The sequence below is a fragment of the Grammomys surdaster genome, unplaced genomic scaffold (genome assembly GCF_004785775.1).
Source record: "Grammomys surdaster isolate TR1022 unplaced genomic scaffold, NIH_TR_1.0 67, whole genome shotgun sequence".
Classification (NCBI taxonomy): Eukaryota; Metazoa; Chordata; class Mammalia; order Rodentia; family Muridae; genus Grammomys; species Grammomys surdaster.
The window spans coordinates 19320938-19333649 of NW_021604569.1; the positions used below are offsets into that span (position 1 = coordinate 19320938).

The window sequence follows — 12712 nt, forward strand, 5'->3', positions numbered from 1 at the left end:
TATATATATATATATATATATATATATATATATATATATGTCACAGATATATATCTATATATCTATATCTATATTTAATTTCTTTCAAATGACTTTAGTTTGTGTCAAGTTGACATAAAAGTATCCAGCACAAAGTTAAGTTTAAAGGTGATTTGCAAACAAATTCTCCTAAGATGTGGAGCCAAATTCTGAGTCCAGGCACAGGTCTTTTAACTATTTGATAAATCAGCTTCTTGATGCTGGAGTGATGAGAGCTGCATTTTAAAATAAAGGGTGAGTGGTATGCTTATGTGTCCACAGCATGTCTGTCTGTCAGTCTATCTATCTATCTATCTATCTATCTATCTATCTATCTATCTATCTATCATATTTTTAACTTAGTTTACATCCCAATCATGTCTTCCCCTCCTCTCCTCCTAGTTCCTCCCTCTCATCTCCCCTTTAGCAGTGAATTGTTAATCCACTTGGAGCTCCTAGCTCTAAGAGGTGATTGAGCTCTAAGGTGATTGAGCTTCTAGCCATCCCCCAGAGCTCTCTGGATTCCCAAATGAAAGACAGAGACACATATATCAGCTCAATTTTTAATATGCCTAAGTAGCTCAATGACTGGTCACTTCTAAACCTTCCCACGGCAAGCACATACCTCCAGTATTCCTGAGTTAACATTTTCTAAATCTATTTTTTATCTTTGGTTCCCCAGACCCAAGTAGGGGAGTGGCCCCTGGGGCTACTTCCCCAGATTCTTACAAGTTGGCAAGCCTTTAATTCTGATCTCTCTCCTTCCCCGTCACAGCATGGTCTGTCCTACGACCCTCTCATGGCAGAATTCCTTCTCCCCTTTGTCCTTGTCCAGGAAATTTAAAAGTCCCACCTCTGTCTCCCTGCCCAGCCATTGGCTGTTGGCAATTTTATTTCCCAATCAGAGTCAACTGGCTGCAGGCTTCCTTTAGCCTATGTGTGGGACACTGCAAACAGATTTTTTTTGGGTAAAACAATTAGCATGAAAACACAAGCCGATATACTCCCCTCCCCATTTCCTCCCTTCCTCCTCAGAAAAGGGGAGGCCTTCTGTGGAGAGCAACCCATCTTGGTCTATCACGTTGCAGTAGAGATAGGTACATCTTATCCTATTATGGCTAGGCAAGGCAGCCCAGTTGAGAGAGAAGGACCCAAAGGCAGGCAGCAGAGTTGGAGACAGCCCCTGCTCCTGCTGTTGGGCAGCTTAGTCTTCATATGGGACTCCTAACTATTACACATGTGCAGAGGGCCTAGGTTGGTTCTATGCATGTTCTCCATTTGGTGGTTTAGTCTTTGCAGACCCTATGGGCCCAGGTTACTTGATTCTGTAGGTATTCTATAGTGACCTTGACCTCTCTGACCCCTTTAATTCTTCCTCCACATCTTCCACAGGATTCCCCAAGCTCTGCCTAATGTTTGGTTTTGAGTCCTGCATCTGTTTCCATCAGTTGCTGGGTGAAGCCTCTCCAATAAATTATGCTAGGAACCTGTCTGCAAATATAGCAGAATATCATTAATACTGTCGGGAGTGGGTTCTCTCTCATGACACTGGTCTCAAGCTGGGCCAGTCGTTGGTTGGGCATTCCCTCAATTGCTGCTCCATGTTTTTTACTCCTGCATATCTTGTAGGAAGGACAAATTGTGGGTCTAAGGTTTTGTGACTGAGATGGTGTCCCACTGCCTCCATTGGACGTCTTGCCTGGTTACAATAGATGGCTGTTTCATGTTCCATATCCCCATTTCTAGGAGTTTTAGCTGTAGTCATCCTCATAGGTTCTTGGTTTCCATTGTTCTAGGTTTCTAGCTGGTCCCAGAGATGCTCCCTTACTGATTTCAGTTCTCTCTTCCCATACTCTCTCCTTTCAACCTCTCCCCGGTTGATATCTCCTGCTCCCCTCTCCATCCCTTCCCCTCCCCTCTTCCCTCCCTCCTGTCCCAGATGTCTATTCTATTTCCTCTTATCAAGTGACCCCCCCCATTGGGCCCTCTTTGTTATTTAACATTTTGGGGTCTGTAGCATGGTTATCCTGTACTTTATAGCTAATAGCCATTTAGAAGGGACTACATACCATGTTTATCTCACTGACATACCATTACTCTTTATTCACTTCTGTTCCCCATGACTATGAAAGCTGGCCTATTGTCAATTTCATTTTCTATTTATTAATCCATGTGCAGATCTCCTTTGGATCCTATCGTTAGAAGCAATATTTGTTTGTTTTGTAAGTGTGATAGTTATTAATGATGACTCAGCACTTAAGGTACAGCCTCTGCAAGTTGCAAAACTCTCTCTCTCTCAAAAAGGCTTATTTTTAAATTGCACATGTGTGTGCACGCGCGCATGCACAAGTGAATGCAGATTCCTACATAGGTAGAAGCGAGCATTGGATCCCCTAAAGCTGGAGTTACAGGAGATTGTGACTGCTCAATGTAGGTGTGGGAATCCTCAGCTTTTTGCAAGAACAATACATGCTCTTACCTGCTCAGCTGTCTTCTCCAGCCCTGGGTATGCCCATTCTTACACAAGTAACTAAGCTTCTGTTCAGTGTAGGATACTTTCATTTGGGCTCTGATCAGCACACTGTTCCCAAATCCTACATCTTACCGTAGTCACTGAGTTTTCTTATAAATGATATTTGTTTTCTCTGCAAAGTCTCTCCCTCTTTGTATGTATTATGCTGCCACCTACTGCTCTCTGGGACAGTAAAGGCTGTATTAATTCCTAAAGAACAGCATACTCTGGGCCCTGAGCACATTGTTTTATTTGTTTGGCTTCAATTTTCCATCCTATAAAATGTCTCTGGTCATTGCATAAACATTTACTGTTCATGTGCAGAGTGAATTGTGATGACCTTCAGGGGCAAAGAAGACAGAATAGGGGGAGCTTGGAAATCACACAGCACAAGAGCTGTTGACGATCACCAGATGGAGCCACTCCTGCCTAAGTCACTTAGAAAGGGTCATGGCAGGTGTGCATTGGCCACATGGAGACAAGAAGCCTACATAATGGGCACTTGTAAGCTGAGAGAGGCTGGGAAGGGGACTTTAGTTCTATGTGGATGATGAATGAGGTCTGGGAGCGACAGAGCTGGGAATGGGTGACTGGGACTAGCTAAGGACATTATCCTGTGTCACACCGGGGTCACTTAATATTTTAAAGACTGGTGCTGAAGAGATGGCTCAGTGGTTAAGAGCACTGAATACTCTTACAGAAGTCCTGGGTTCAATTCCCAGCAACCACATGGTGACTCACAACCATCTGCAGTGGGGTCTGATGTCCTCTTCTGGTGTGTCTGAAGAGAGCAATCATGTACTCATATACATAAAATAAATAAATACATCTTTAAAAAATATTTTAAAGACAACGTCCACCAGGATTCGATGTATTATTGAAGAATAGTGGGTAGCAGGTTGAGGTGAGAGACTTACTAGAGGCCTCTCTAGTCCAGCAGAGCAGCATCAGTCATCTGTAGCAGTGTTGTCAGAGGGTGTGAAGTTCCCGAAGAACCAAAGACAAAATAGAATGCAGTTGTGAGTTTAACCCATAGATCTTAGGGGGTTCTTTGGCTAGCCTCAAAGGTTTTATTATGGATCTTTAGACAGCTGCCAATCAGCTAGGATACTTGTTTCTTGGAGATTCCTGCCTCCATGGGACAACTGAGTTTTGAATCTTTTTCTGCAAGCTAGGTAGGCCCAGCTGCTTCCCATAACAGTGGCCACCCTAAAGACAAGGAAGAAGAGAAAAAAGTTGAAGAGACTATGCAATTGACCATGAGACTGGCACCAGAATAGGTTTTACCACTTAATGAAGAATTTAAAGTCATAGTGACATTATAAAAACTTAAACAGGGGTGATTCAGTTCTTCTTAGAAGGAGCAACAAAATACTCAAGGGAGCAAACATGGAGACAAAGTGAGGGACAGAAACTGAAGGAGGGGCCATTTGAAGACCTTTCCACCTGAGTATCCACCCCATATGCAGTCACCAAAGGTAGATGCTGATGTGGAAGTCAGGAAGTACATGCCGATAAGGGCCTGATATGGATGTCTCCTCAGAGGCCTTCAAGAGTCTGACATATTCAGAGGCAGATGCTCACAACTAGCCATTGAACTGATCATGAGGTTCTCAATGGAGGAGTTAGAGTGAGGACTGAAGGAGCTGAAAGGGTTTGTGGCACCATGAGGAGAGCAACAATACCAACCAACCACAGCTCCCAGGGTCCTAACCATCAGCCTGGGAGCACTTATGGAGGGATCCAGGGCTTCAGCTGAATATGTAAGAGTAGAGGGCCCTGCCGGGCACAGGTGGAAGATGAGATCCTTGACCTCATGAAGGCTGGACGCCCCAGGGGGTGGGAATTTTGAGGGTGGGGAAGTGGGAGTGGGGGGGGTAGGTAGGGGTTACATCCACAGAGAAGAAGGTGGAGGGGTAAGGGGATGGGGGGTTCCCGGGTGGGTGGGGGATGGGGTAAGGGGATAACATATGAAATGTAAATAAAATATCCAAAAAAAAAAAAACTTAAACAGTCAGGGTTAGAGGCCATTTTTTTAGTCTATCATAATCCTTTGATAAATAACATTGGATGTTTATTCAAGCCAGGGTATTTATCAAATACACACATGAATTAATCTAGCTGTTCTTAGATTACCAATATATATTACATATACACACACACATATATATATATGTATATACATATGTATATATGTATACATGTATATATATGAATATATATGTGTATATATATATGTACATAGATATACACATATTTAATAATTTCTGATGCACAGATAGGCTATATGATTTTCAAGGTCTGGTGGAAAACATGAACACTGGGTGTTAAAAATTATTAAGAATTTCCAGACAGGAGAACATTAAGCTACACCAAGGCATGCTGAATGTGGGACTCTGTGAGTTGTATGCCCATGAAATGCCCCTGTTGGTGCAAGGAATTAATTTTTTTTAATCCTACTTACAGTATCAGTTCACAAACTAGTCATTCTCTTATGGCTGCCCTGAAGGTGTTAACTCCTATGTCTGTTAAAAAAAAACCTATCATATGTCTATTTTGTCTTCTTTACTTCCAGAAGGAGTCTATAAGCTCAAGGCTATTGTCCATCACTTTCATGGAGCTGAGGACCTGGGGCCCTACTATATGGACATTGGCCATGGGAATGTGTCTGTATTCATGAATTCCAGCTCTATCCATGATTGTGAAGCTCTTTCCTTTGCTGATTCCCTTCCACAGCAGAAAGGTAAGACCTATGCATGGAAGCTGAGCATTCAGATCTCTGCTGCACACATAGCCAGAGTCCTCTTTAGTTGCCCAAGTTTCAGCCACCCTATTCAATACACCGCCATCACTCATTTTTACCTCACGTGGACAACATTTACTGTGGAATATTGCGGGTCTGTGGAGATGAGATGGAATCCCACATAGATCCGACCTTAGAAATTTTTTAATTCAGTAAAGATATATGTCTAAAAATAGAGGAAAGGACTTATAGGTTCTGAAGAGGAGCATGGCCCTGGGGCTGGGAGGTCCCCTACAGAGGGCCCTATGTATCACCATGGGACAGGTACTACTTGAGGCAGGAGTTGATGCATAAGGTGAGCTGTGAAGAGTGGGTATGGGGCCATTCTGGAAGATGGCGCAGCCATAGCCAAAGATATGTAATGCTGGGTGCTCAGTGTTTCAGGAGCTCTCTTAAGTTGTGCCTCCTCACCCTCACCTCACAACTAACTGCAGCAACCTGTTTCCCTCCTGCCAACTTGGACAAGGGCATCAGAAACTCACAGTCCAGAAGGAGTCAGAAGAGGGGCTGTGATTAAGGGTTCTGAAGGAAACAGTTGGGACACATTATAACAGAGCCAGGGCGAATCAGAGCATCCCCAAAGTGTTCAGCTCTGGAAGATGATAAATGCAGCCTTGCTTTCTCCAGAAACAAGAAAAAGGAAACACAGCAGGAGATGTATCCCAAATACTCATTCTTGAGAACCTGCTCTACTTATACCACACATGAACCATATTTCCCTACCATCTCCCAGGAGGGAACCTCCCCAACTAAGCATTACATAGTACAGAAGAGGATTGTTAAGCCTGCTAAGCAGTGCATGGTAATTAGCCAGCTGACCATTCGTATTGACTTGTCTTGTGAAAACTTTGAGTAAAGTGGGTAAGCACAGGCCATGTGGGTCTGTGGGGTTTGTGCTAAGATTTAGAACTGGATGGTATAAATCATCATCTTGTACCAAAGACCAATCATTGGACATCCTCATACAATCCATTTTCTTTCCTCACATGCTGTGACACTAAATTTTGGTCAAGGTTAAGTTTTAGTTATTGCTAATGAGAACACCTCACTCTCATTCTACTCAAGAGGCATATTTTAAAATAATCTACATTGAGCCTATTTTATTTATGCTGTAAATAAACACTTTCTCTTTATGACGAGAAAATTCATAGAGAAAAACAGAGCAGTAATAATTTAAAAGCCCACATCCTTTTCTTTTCTGAAACCACAGTTTCCCCTGCCTGCACTCCTCCCAGCCCCCCTTCATCCACTCCTCCTCCATTTCCTTTCAAAAAAAAAAAAAAAGCAGGCCTCCCAGGCATATCCACTGAACATGACAACAGGACTAGGCACAAACCCTCATATCAAGGCTGGTTAAGGTGACCCAGTAGGAGAAAAAGGATCCCAAGAGCAGACAATGAAAGAGTCAGAGATACCCCCTCCCATTGTTAGGAGTTCCACAAAAACACCAAGCTAACAATCGTAACATATATGCAGAGAGTACCTAGCACAGACCCATGCAGGCTTCCTGATTGCCACTTTAGTCTTTGTGAGCCCCTATGAGCTTAGTTGATGGATTTGGGCTGTATTCTCCTGATGTCCTTGACCCCTCTGGCTCCTACAGTTCTTCTTTCCTCTCTTCCATGAGGTTTCCTGAGCTCTGGGATCTCCAATTTATAGAAGCTCATCTCCTTTTTAATATTCAAAATGGGTTGATTCAAACCTTCTTAGTCATCATAATTCTAATCGAATTGAATTGACATTCAATTTTTGGTATTCGCCTTCTAACACACATATATGTTTATATGCACAACACATGTATATAAAATAGTGTATTACATTTTAGAGGATTTAGGTGAATAAAGTTTATTGTTAGACCCCATTAAGAATCTATATGTTGTGAAAATTGTTTAATATACTCATATAGGGAAAATATGTTTAACATAAAGCCAGCTAGCAAAGGAACTAACATGTTGCAAAGGAGTAATGAATTTACTACTATGTAGAGAATTCTCAGAACAGAAAGAAATTATTTAAAGAAAAATTTGAAGAGAGAAATCCTGTGCCGTAATTCTTGTTTGCCAGTTACACCATTTGAGTGTATGCTCTAGATTTCAGAATTCAAAGAGATAAAAGTTGACAATGAGGAATATTGGTGTGTGTGTGTGTGTGTGTACATAAGGCAAGTGGATTAAAATTTCTCCCTTGTCTTCTCTTGTTTCAGGCACAGTCGTGGTGCATTGGTTTTCATCTGTTTCTTCATACAATGTGTCTTTTATTTCTCACACCCCAGTGGGCAGCAGCCAGGCTTGGCGTGGTGTGACTGTCGGGTATAAGATGCAATGTATGTCTCTGTTTTAATTCTAGATGTAGTTCTCCCTCAGTCGTTGATTGCTGAGGCCTCGCTGTCACCTCAGCCTGAGACCCAGCCCACTGGCCCTTCAGCACTCTTGTGCACCTACAGTGTGTTCTGGGACTGTCCTAGAAACCATAGGCTCTGAGGCTCCCACTAGAGTGTGGGAGATGGGGTACTCTCATAAGGTCATCTGTTGCTCCCATCTGACCCACACCTTCATCCCATGCTTTCTAAGCACAGTTCCCAGAAGAGCTGGCCATATTGCCCTGTGAACTATTACTGATGACCTTTGGACTTGGGCTGTACCTTCTGCTTGGGTCCTACAGACTCCCCTTCCCCCTGCCCCACCCCCCCACTTCCCAGCTTTGCCCTACACTCACCTCCACAGGCTCATTCATTCTCACTGTCATGCCTTGGTTATGTGGTAGTGGTGGTGGTAGTGGGGACCTCTGAGTGGCTTTCAGCCCTTTGTACTGATGGACCACTGCCTCCATCTCTTTGTCACAGCTGTGTCTGTCTACACCAATGGAACTGTGTTTGCTGCAGACACAAACATCACATTTGTGGCTGTTACTGAGGAAACTATACCCCTGGAATTTGCATGGTATTTTGGAGAAAATCCACCAGTGACAACAACTTCCAGAAGCATTAGAAGAAGGCTGAGCATCCCTCAGTGGTCTGTCAATATGGTCTTCGGCATTAATGCAGCCAACACTCAGGATAAAGATTACCCTGGCACTATCACAATAAGTTTAGTGGTGTTTACATTATGCCCAGCCCCTAAGCACTTTTGTGAATTGAACTTAGCCATAAGGTGTAAAAGAAGAGGGGCTCACTTCCCCACAGTTTGCACTAAGTATCAGGGTGATCCTAGGTTCAAATTTTGCCTCAGCCCTCAGTTTAACCCAGAATATGCTTCCTATAAAAAGGGCTCACTTCATTTAGAGATGTGAACTAAATAATGAGAAAGGGAATTTAAGATGAATTCCCTCCACTTCAGATTTGATACTACCTAGTTGGATAATGCCCAGAGCTCAAGCGCCTAGCAATGACTGTCTGCTGAAGCAATGTGGAGAGATCTACCAGCCTTGTGTGCTTATCTTGCCATGTACTCCATCCTCAGGTATCATGTGAAGGTCAAGGCCACCAGCAGGATTGGCAGTGTGGTGTCTGAGCCCCACCTCATCAGAGTACAGAAGAGAATCATGGCCAATCAGCTCGTGTCCACTGCCTCAGCCCTCATAAATGCCAATGTGTCCTTTGAGTGCAGGCTCAACTTTGGCACTGATGTAGCCTACCTTTGGAACTTTGGAGATGACACCATTGAGTTGGGCAGCAGCTCCTCCAGCCATGTCTACAGCAGGTGAGCAATAAGGGACAGGTGATAGCCTATTGCAGGTATACACGTGGCTAACTTCTGAAGGAGCAGTACTTAAAACCCCACAGTCAATCTTGCTAGTGATGTAGATGACAAATGTTGACAGGAAAGAAGGCGGGCCAAGCTAGGGCTCTGGGGGAGCCTGAAGGTCCAGGAAAAGGAGGCAAATAGAGGCCTTCAGTTAAGGGATTCTGTCAGCAAAGAGGGTACAGTGCATGACCCCCATGCATGGCTTTATAGACTTCAGAACCATACTTGCGTATTTGCATATGATTGGAAAGGAAACCACCAGGAGGAGATTCCCCAGAGGATAAGTGGGGAGGGAAAACCAGCATAGACCCAAAAGAAGGGTGTCAGTGGCAGAGACTCGCAGTGGCAAGAGGGTATGCTTGGGAGAGGGAGAGGAGGTAGACAGGTGGGTAGATGAAACTGGAAGGCTCTGAAGTCACACTATAATGAGTCTCTGTGTCTGAAGGTACGTTTAATTCTCTTTACCTAGAGCAAGGCGTTATGAAGATAGTTGTGTATTATTTAACAACCAAAGGTTCTCTGACACAGTGTTATTTGTTGGTTCAGTTAGTGTGCAAACCTCCCTTAGATGCCATGGACCAGTTACTAACATGGTACCTGATGCAGTCAAGAGAAGATGTAAATATTAGATAAAGACACTTCTACCTAATGTTGTTTTATAGGATACGTTTCTTTTTGTAAGTAGGTGTACATTCTCTGAAAAATATAGTTCATAAATATATAAGCCAACAGCATAGCCATTTTTATCATCATCCATGTACTGCCCATCATTGCTTATTCTGGCAACATGGGAGTTGAGTTCACTGCAGTATCACCACAACACAAAAGAAATGACTTTCTGTTTATATTATGACAGCTGTTGTGGTAATTTGAATAGGCTTGGGCCAGGAAGTGAGACTATCTGGAAGTGTGTCCTTCTTGGAGTAGGTGTGTCCTTGTTGGAGGAAGTGTGTTACTCTGTGGGTGGGCTTTGAGAGACCTTCCTCTTAGCTGCCTGGAAGCCAGTCTGCTCCAGGCTTCCTTTGTATGAAGATGTAGAATTCTCAGCGCCACCAGTGCCATTCCTTCCTAGATGCTGCCATGTTCTCAACTTGATGATAATGGATTGGACCTCTAAAACTTCTAGAGCCAGGCTTCCACAATTCAAATCACCCTCAGCAGTAGAGTCTTCCTTATTCCCACTTGGATGGCCCATTAAGCCCCACTTAAAGCATTCCACTACTTTCCAAATCCAAATTCCCCAAATCCATATTCTTCCAAACAAAAGCATGGTCAGGCCTATCATAGCAATACCCCAGTCCCTGGTAACAATTTCTGTGTTAGTTAGGGTTTCACTGTTGTGAACAGACACCATGACCAAGGCCACTCTTATAAGGGACAATTGGGGCTGGCTTACAGGTTCAGAGGCTCAGTCCATTATCATCAAGGTGGGAGCATGGCAGTATCTAGGCAGACATAGTGCTGGAGGAGCTGAGAGTTCTACATCTTCATATAAAGGAAGCCTGGAACAGACAGGCTTCTAGGCAGCTAAGAGAAAGTTCTCTCAAAACTCACCCACAGAGTGACACACTTTCTCCAACAAGGCTACACCTACTATAACAGGGCCACACCTCCAAATAGTGCCACTCCCTGGGCCAAGAGTATTCAAACCACCACAGCTATGGCATATCACTAAGCAATACAAAACATTCTACCTTATTTTAATCCTAGAAACCCTTGCCATGTTATATGCAATATTTCATTGACCATAGCTTTATTATCTAGAACCTAGCTAGATCAGAATGATAAGTTATATCTGATTGTCTTTGTCCAAAATCATTGTCTCCAGAAGGTTTTATTTAGTGCAAAACTACATGTGCAGATGATATTCAAGGTTGGGAATGTGAAAACTGCAGAGAATTAGGTCAATTGCTCCAGTCTGAGTCTCTGGCTTGGGGGAGTCCTAAGTGGATCTTAAGTGGATCAAGTCCTTCCAATGAGTGTCCAGTCTTCATAGATGCCAGAAATAAGCATAGCCAAAGCCAAGCCTCAGACTAGCATGGAGCTAGTGCAGAGGAATATTCAAGTGTGCAGAAGAGTTACTGTTCTGTTGCCACAGTATTTTATCTGATAAAATACCACAATCGAAAGCAACTGCAGGAACAGTATACTTGGGTGTGGGGTCCTGAGGTTATAAAGAGGGATTGAGGATCAATGTACAGCAACCCTGATCTCTCCATTTCTCTGCTTTCCACCCTTCCAGGGAGGGAGAATTCACAGTTGAAGTCCTTGCCTTCAATAATATCAGCTCCGCTACCCTAAGAAAGCAGCTTTTCATTGTCCAGGAGCCTTGCCAACCACCCCCAGTGAAGAACATGGGGCCTGCGAAGGTGCAGGTAGGTCTGGGCTTAAGGAATCATTCCTGCCTGCCTCACTCTAGGCTGCTTCCAAGTTGCTGAGCTCACTGGGGAATGAAGGAGGCTTTGTTAAGTTTGTTCTGCTGCACTCAGCACAAAAGAGTCCCTGTGAGGGCTTTGGAGTTGGTCCCTGAGCAGGGAAAGCCTGCACTGGAAGGGAAGCCTGGCTTCTGGTGGGTGAATAAGTCTTTTATTTGCCTATGTGACTCTTGACATTCAGCTCAGCTTGCTTTGAGTAGCAAGTGATGCTTTTGGGGGTTGGGGGGTGTTATACACAGAATAATAGCATTTTCAGTAAAAAGAAAAATTTGACACCAAAATTAAAAGAAATGACCAATTATGTGCTGAGTACTAATGACAGAGTAGGAAAAATAAGGCTGCCTTTTATTTCTTCCTCTCCTTTGAGGGCTTTGATTTCAGGAGGTTTTACTTTCAGGTCAAAGGTGTCCAGCCTGACACTTGGGAAGGAAAACTCAAAGCTGAGCATTTGCCAAAATGCTATCTCTAATGGATCAGCTGTCTGCCCTGGGTATCTCAGGTCCCAGCAGCCCCAGAGTGCAGTAGATTTCAAAGAGGGTATGGGATTGGCCTGGGCAGGCCTTCCAAGTGTCCATGTCCCTTGAGGCAAGACCTCTGTAGCTCTCAAGGCCAGCATTCCATGGTGTAAGGCTCTTCTGTGCTCTCAGTGTGAGGGATTCAGGGAAAGACTACAGTTTGCAAGGTTCTGACTGGAAGTCTTGTTCTGATGGGAAGCTGATGCTGTCCCTTTGTTTGATTTTCTTTTGTTTTAAGGAATATTTTCTTAATGTTGTTATCTTATTTCATTTATTTTATTTTATTTTGAGATTGGTTATCATAATCTAGCCCAGGCTGTTCTTAAATTCACTGTGCTACCCAGGCTATCCCAGAACTCTGTTTTCCTGCCTCTGCCTGTTGCATGCTAGAATTACAGGCTCCCATTCCCACACCTGGATCTGGGATCCAAGTGCTGGGATTAAAGGCGTGCGCCACCACCACCCGGCCCCTGTGTTTTCTAAGAGTATAAAAAATTGAATTGTGTGAAATCCAGACAGCAGGAGATAGATATATTTATTTTAATTTTTATTGTCTTAAAAATAGATTTATCTTTATTGTTTTAAAATTCATGTGGGGTGCAGATATGAGCACATGAGTACAGGTGCTTGCACAGGCCAGAAGAGGGCGCCAGGTGCCTTGGAACTGGAGTTCCAGGACCTTTTGA

At 43.6% G+C, this 12712-nt stretch overlaps 1 protein-coding gene across 1 annotated transcript in view; it reads left to right on the plus strand.

Moving 5' to 3' along the window:
* Positions 1-12712, plus strand: part of Pkd1l1 (polycystin 1 like 1, transient receptor potential channel interacting) — a 124443-nt gene that overhangs the window by 15599 nt on the left and 96132 nt on the right. The window contains exons 6-10 of the mRNA XM_028778934.1: positions 5106-5273; positions 7537-7656; positions 8176-8344; positions 8792-9031; positions 11319-11451. Of these exons, the coding sequence (XP_028634767.1) occupies positions 5106-5273; positions 7537-7656; positions 8176-8344; positions 8792-9031; positions 11319-11451 (830 nt within the window). The remainder of the gene's footprint in view (positions 1-5105; positions 5274-7536; positions 7657-8175; positions 8345-8791; positions 9032-11318; positions 11452-12712) is intronic.